Source organism: Bison bison, unplaced genomic scaffold (assembly GCF_000754665.1).
Source record: "Bison bison bison isolate TAMUID 2011002044 unplaced genomic scaffold, Bison_UMD1.0 scf7180017864035, whole genome shotgun sequence".
In the NCBI taxonomy this organism is placed as follows: Eukaryota; Metazoa; Chordata; class Mammalia; order Artiodactyla; family Bovidae; genus Bison; species Bison bison.
This window is the reverse complement of record NW_011494607.1, coordinates 20036963-20042962: the sequence shown is the minus strand read 5'-3', so window position 1 is coordinate 20042962 and position 6000 is coordinate 20036963. Positions and strand designations below refer to the sequence as shown.

The 6000-nt window shown below is 32.7% G+C and overlaps 1 protein-coding gene across 2 annotated transcripts in view; it reads left to right on the top strand.

The window, feature by feature from the left end:
* ASCC3 (activating signal cointegrator 1 complex subunit 3) overlaps positions 1–6000 on the top strand; it is a 341661-nt gene that overhangs the window by 259665 nt on the left and 75996 nt on the right. For both annotated transcript variants that reach the window (XR_824792.1, XM_010834747.1), the window contains exon 34: positions 1643–1768. Coding sequence is in view for 1 of the 2 variants with exons in the window: in XM_010834747.1 (XP_010833049.1) it covers positions 1643–1768 (126 nt within the window). In the remaining variant the exon portion in view is untranslated. The remainder of the gene's footprint in view (positions 1–1642; positions 1769–6000) is intronic.

Sequence of the window (6000 nt, the reverse complement as noted above, 5' to 3'; positions counted from 1 at the left end):
AATGCTACGAACCTCAGTCCATAGTTCATCAGGCACTCTATCTATCAGATCTAGGCCCTTAAATCTATTTCTCACTTCCACTGAGTAATCATATGGGATTTGAATTAGGTCATACCTGAATGGTCTAGTGGTTTTCCCTACTTTCTTCAATTTAAGTCTGAATTTGGCAATAAGGAGTTCATGATCTGAGCCACATTCAGCTCCCGGTCTTGTTTTTGCTGACTGTATAGAGCTTCTCCATCTTTGGCTGCAAAGAATATAATCAGTCTGATTTTGGTGTTGACCATCTGGTGATGTCCATGTACAGAGTTTTCTCTTGTGTTGTTGGAAGAGGGTGTTTGTTATGACCATTGCATTTTCTTGGCAAAACTCTATTAGTCTTTGCCCTGCTTCATTCCGTATTCCAAGGCCAAATTTGCCTGTTACTCCAGGTGTTTCTTGACTTCCTACTTTTGCATTCCAGTCCCCTATAATGAAAAGGACATCTTTTTTGGGTGTGTGTTCTAAAAGGTCTTGTAGGTCTTTGAGCAAGAGGAGTGACTAAAAAACACAAAAAGAAGACCTCTGGGACAGTAGGAATGCTTGATCTTGGCATTGGTTACACAGATGTGTTCACATTGTGAATATTACTTGAGTTGTATGTATATAGTTTATGTAATTTTTTTCTATATATGCTTCAGTAAAAAAATGGATTAAAAATTTAAATGTGCACATTGGATGTAATATTTTATCTTCTACAAAATATATATATAGAAGTTATATATTAACTTCTCTATTAATGGGCATTCAGAGTTTCTAGTTTTCTCTCTTATATATATTGCTACAGTGAAGGGTTTTGCTTCCCTATCCTAACTTTTGAATGTTTCCCTAACAGGTGATAATGAAAAAGTAAAATTGCTGGATCATAGTGATTATTCACATAGACATTGCCAAATTGCCCTCCAAATTAGCTATACAGATATGCACTCTGTCACTGATGACTGGAGAGGAATAAGGCAACTTTTTTCATTCAGTTTATTATGACCTTTTCCTCATATCCTTAAAAACATCCTTGTGGAAGCTGTTTTTAATACTACATATTGTTCCATGTATCATAATTTACATGTTTTTATCCTTTATTGGACATTACTTCCCTTTTTTGTATTTTATATAAGAAACTGAAATGACCATTTTGTTGTGCCAATATTTCAGTGCATCTGATCATCGCTATATTCCACACCACCTAGTACATTTATCTTCTATGACTGAACTTAATATTCACTGAATTAATGAAGGGACTATCCTTGCTCCAACATAACTGTCCCCTATTTCCTACCAACTCTTCTACCATCTGCCTCAGTATTATTCTGTACTTACTCCAATGCCCTATAAGAAAATTCTGCTCTCCAAGGTGTGTCGTCTCTTGTCTACTCATAGGTTGGCTCTCATCTTCTTCTTGTAAAAGTTACTAGCTCCCTTCCTATCAGCCTGTGTTTATTTGCACCTAGCAATTCATTTCGCCAAGATTATATACAAAGTATATAAATTACAGGAAACACATTTGTCCTATATCTTGGAACATCAAATTTGAGTCTTGACTATGTGTTCAAGTGTTTTTCATTTAATTTTCATGTATGTTTCCCATGTCTTATTCACTCTGTAGTTTATTAGGAGTGCTGTCTGACCATTTAAATGCAGAGATTGCTGGTGGTACAATAACATCTAAGCAAGATGCAATGGATTATATTACCTGGACTTACTTTTTCCGTCGTCTTATCATGAACCCCAGGTAAGCACAGGACTATTATTTATCTTTGTTGTTCTTCTCTAAAGATCCTTTTTGTATTTAAAATATCACCTGTCTGTGGAAGACCTAAAATATTTCACTCCATCTGCTCTCCATTAAGTATAGTCTCATTTCTCCACCAACCTTCTGAATGTTGCCACGTGGACTTCCTACCATCATTTCAAATTCAACATGCCTAAAACTGAATTAATCATATCTAAAAATTTTGCTCAAATCTCACTTTCTTGGTCAGAAATTAAATATATTGTTTTGGAAATGGAAAGTAGATATGGTTTTCTTAGTAGACATAGGATAAGTGGTGGCATTTGAACAAAGACTTGAAAGAGGTGAGAAGGTTGACCACATAAATATCTAGTGAACAGCATTTCAGGCCAGGGGGACAGGAGAGGTTCTAAGACAGACATGTCTGGTGTGATGAAGGTGCAGCAAGAAGAAGATATAGCTAAAGTGGAATAAGTGGGGGGTGTGGAGAGTAGTAGGAGATGAGGTTGGGGATTGTGGGTGGGTGGTCAGTGGTCTTATTTGTCTTATGAGGCCTTCGGCACCCATGTAAGAACTTTGATTTCTATTCTGGGTGAAATGAGAACCTTTGTCGGGTTTTTGATCAGAGGACTGACAGTATCTCTCATATCATAAAGAAGGCCAATTATAATCATAAATGTTATAAATAATTTGAACTTCCCTGTTGAAAGGTAGAAATTCTCAGATTTATTTTTTAAATATCACTAAAAAAAATTTTTAACATTTCAAGTCAAGAGAAAGGGCCCAAATAAAGTTAACAATTTGCATATATTACTTATCTGCTATAGTCATGCTCTGCACTTTTCTTTCTAATTGGCCCTAATATCTTTTTATTGTTGTCTGTGTTAAAAGCCCCTATCCACAAAACCAGAGCAAAGAAAGGCACAGGAAATTGGTACACTTTTTCCACTTACTTTTAGTTCTAGTAAAAGTTTTAAGAAGGCTAAAATCATTGTCTCAAATGAAGAGCTTGTATTATGTATTTAATATATACTTCATACTTCATGTCATTCAGTGCCATAAACTGAGATTTGACTTTTCTTTGGGTGGGAGGGGCTTGTATACACACTTGTGTGCATGCATGTATGTGTGACAAGGAGAAACTGAAGTTTACTTAAAAATTGGAAGAGCAAGCACCACTCCTGAAATACAGTCACATATAGATAAATAAATATGTCCCAATTCTCCAACCCTCTTCATTTATTCATATTACTGTAAAGTGTCCACACCATACCACCACCCAAAATAAAATTTATGTTGAGAAAGATTTCAGTTCCTGGGTTGTTCTCTGTATGTCTTTGTATATTTTTATGTTTTGATATGCATGTGTGTATATATGCAAATATATGTAAATACATATAAAGATATATATTTATAAGATTAAATATATATGTAGATACAGATATATGTATAAATTAGTTTGTTTATATATAAACACATGTATTGGTGCATCATGAAATATAATATATTTCAAATTGAGTTCTGGATTCAATTTGTATGTTCAATTTTACTCTCTGTTTTCCCCTGAGAAAGCTTCTAAATATTTCTAGGGGGAAAAAATGTTGTGGTAGTTTCAGCTGTCCCTATAACCACTTCCATTATTTGTGTCATTATTACTGCTGCATAATCTGAACATAAAAAAGCATGGTGCTGTAACAAATGACTTCCCAGTACTGACAGTTATAGCAGCAGCATTTCTATACTGATGAAAAATTTCCCAGCGAGATCTCTGGCCAGGTTTACATAAACCAAACAGGAAATGACTGCCACTATTCACATTAAATCCAAACTGTTTGGTGTGACTTTATCTATGTTTTACATTACAATAAAATCTCTCTTTTTCAGCTGGTAAACTTTCATTCTTTTTAAGGTTGGAAAAGATAACAAGGTTTCGTGTGAGGTATTCTTGTTTATCTTTTGATAAGATCTTTTAAAGTTAATTTTTTTAAGCTTGTTTTACTTTTTGATCCTTTAAATGTAATCAACTTTGTAAAATTTTATGATAGGGAGAGGTTTGTTTAAACTTTTTCCCAGTGGACTGCTAATAGAAGTAGCCTGTCTAGCCCATGTGCTGGATGCTGTCAGTATCAAACTGCCTTTGACTTTCACACCTCTCAGGGGACTAGTAATTGTTGTGTTCAAACAGCCTGTAATTGTGATCCCGCTGGCTTTCTCAGTACGCTTCTGGCTATTAGAATCATTAAACAACTCAGCACCTGTTAACAGCATTGTAAATATTCAACCCTGCTTGTGTGCAGGTTGAGTCCAATATAGAGAAATCTTACAGAGCTCAGCCTCGTAAATTACAGCCTCTGACAAGTCAATTATTGTGAAACTGGGTTTCTCTGTGAAATAAATGAAATACCATGCTGACAAAAAAGGTAGGCTGTCTGTTTATAGCAGAGAGAAGATAATGACTTGATGATTCAATGCAGTGAGCATGAAACTACATTGTATCCTTTATCCATAATTAAACAGTTGTATAATATTTCTGCTTTAATAACCAATAAATTATAAATTTTCTACTGTGGCAAGTGCAACATGAAAACAAACCTTTTTACTTAGCAGTTGCATGCTTTTTCAAGCTAGTAAAGTGATTATTAAAATTAATATGTAATTTTCAAGCTAAATGCTTATAATTATTTAGGCTAGAAATTGCATGGTTACTGAACATTCACGTGTTAAAAGCAAAGGCCATATAATGCTACTAATGAAGGTTATGTAAATATAAACTCCATCATTTATTCACAAAAACGTGTCAGAATATACTCTCAAATTTTTATGGGATCTAAAAAATGGATATGAAAATTTTTATATAACCTTAGACTCTCAATACAAATATTAACAAAGAGTAATAATACTTGATACAGATCCGTGAAGTCATCACTAGCAAAACTAGATGCATTTTACTATTTGTGTTGGCTACATAGGAGAAAAGTTTTTACTATTATATTCAACAATGTAATATTTAAACTAGTACTGTGTTTCTTAAGTTGTCACTTTTAAAAAATAAAGTTAATCACTTACATGTGCCAGAATATCTGAAGAAAACAATTTTAGGGATTTTGAAAATTATTGATAACCCCCCAGATGTAGTAAGGACAAAAGTTTCAATACTGAATGTATTGAATGTCAGTTCAATTACTTAAATAGAGTTTTTCATTTCTACTCTTATGCAGGTCAATAATGTTGATGAGCACATTGGAAAAGAACAGCTATATTAAGAAATGTATCAATGGAAGCTTTTTAAGTTATTCTGCTCCAAAAATGCTATTAGTTTTTAGCAAGTTAGATTATTAATAATATTTTACTGTAGTCATTAGATAATTTGTTGGAGTCTCAGAGTCATGATTTTACTTGAATTTTTTTTTGCAACTCATTATAAATGTTTAAAACATGTTTATCCTGACTCTACTTTATCTGAATAAATGCCACAAAGTAGTTTAAAATATTTTCCAATAGATTTGAATAAACAAACTTCAGATGAGATTTTAGCCCATCACAATATGTCTTATAAATACATAAAATAGTGAATAAAATAAATAATTTAAAAAGAATCTATCATTTTTAGAGATGTTTTTATCATTAATAGTTTTAAGTATTATTTTTAAGTGTACCAAATTCATTAAAAATTAATTAAAATTAAAATTCATTAAAGCATAATATGGTAAAGTTGGCATTCCAGTTATATTTATATGGGAATGTCTGTGATTATCTGTAGCAGCAACCATGAGATTTTTTTTGTTTTCTAATAGCCTAATAAACTTATAGATGAAATGGAATCACGACTTTTCATTTTTCATGATAATATTATTTTCACAATGTCTTCTTTCTGTAATTTTAGTTGCATAAAGAATAGCTTGATTTGTGTTCTGCAAATAGTACTACTTATTCAGTGTCCCGGACACATTTTCACTAGTTTTCGTCCAGTTAGATATAACTTTATCAATGTTGTATTAGTCCAGACAGCTGACAATAGTATTGGAAATTTTATAGGCTTAGCAAGCCAAAAGAATGTGAAATATAAAGTCAGTGCTTGCATTGCACAAAGTCTGGCTGATAAATTTCATTTGTTGGGAAAAATATAAAAGAGAAAAAATATTGTTAATAATTTGAAACAGCTTTGGGGATCTGTCTCTTTTATGGAACCTTGAATGTCCAGAATTTTTATTTTTACCTCTAATGCAGTATAA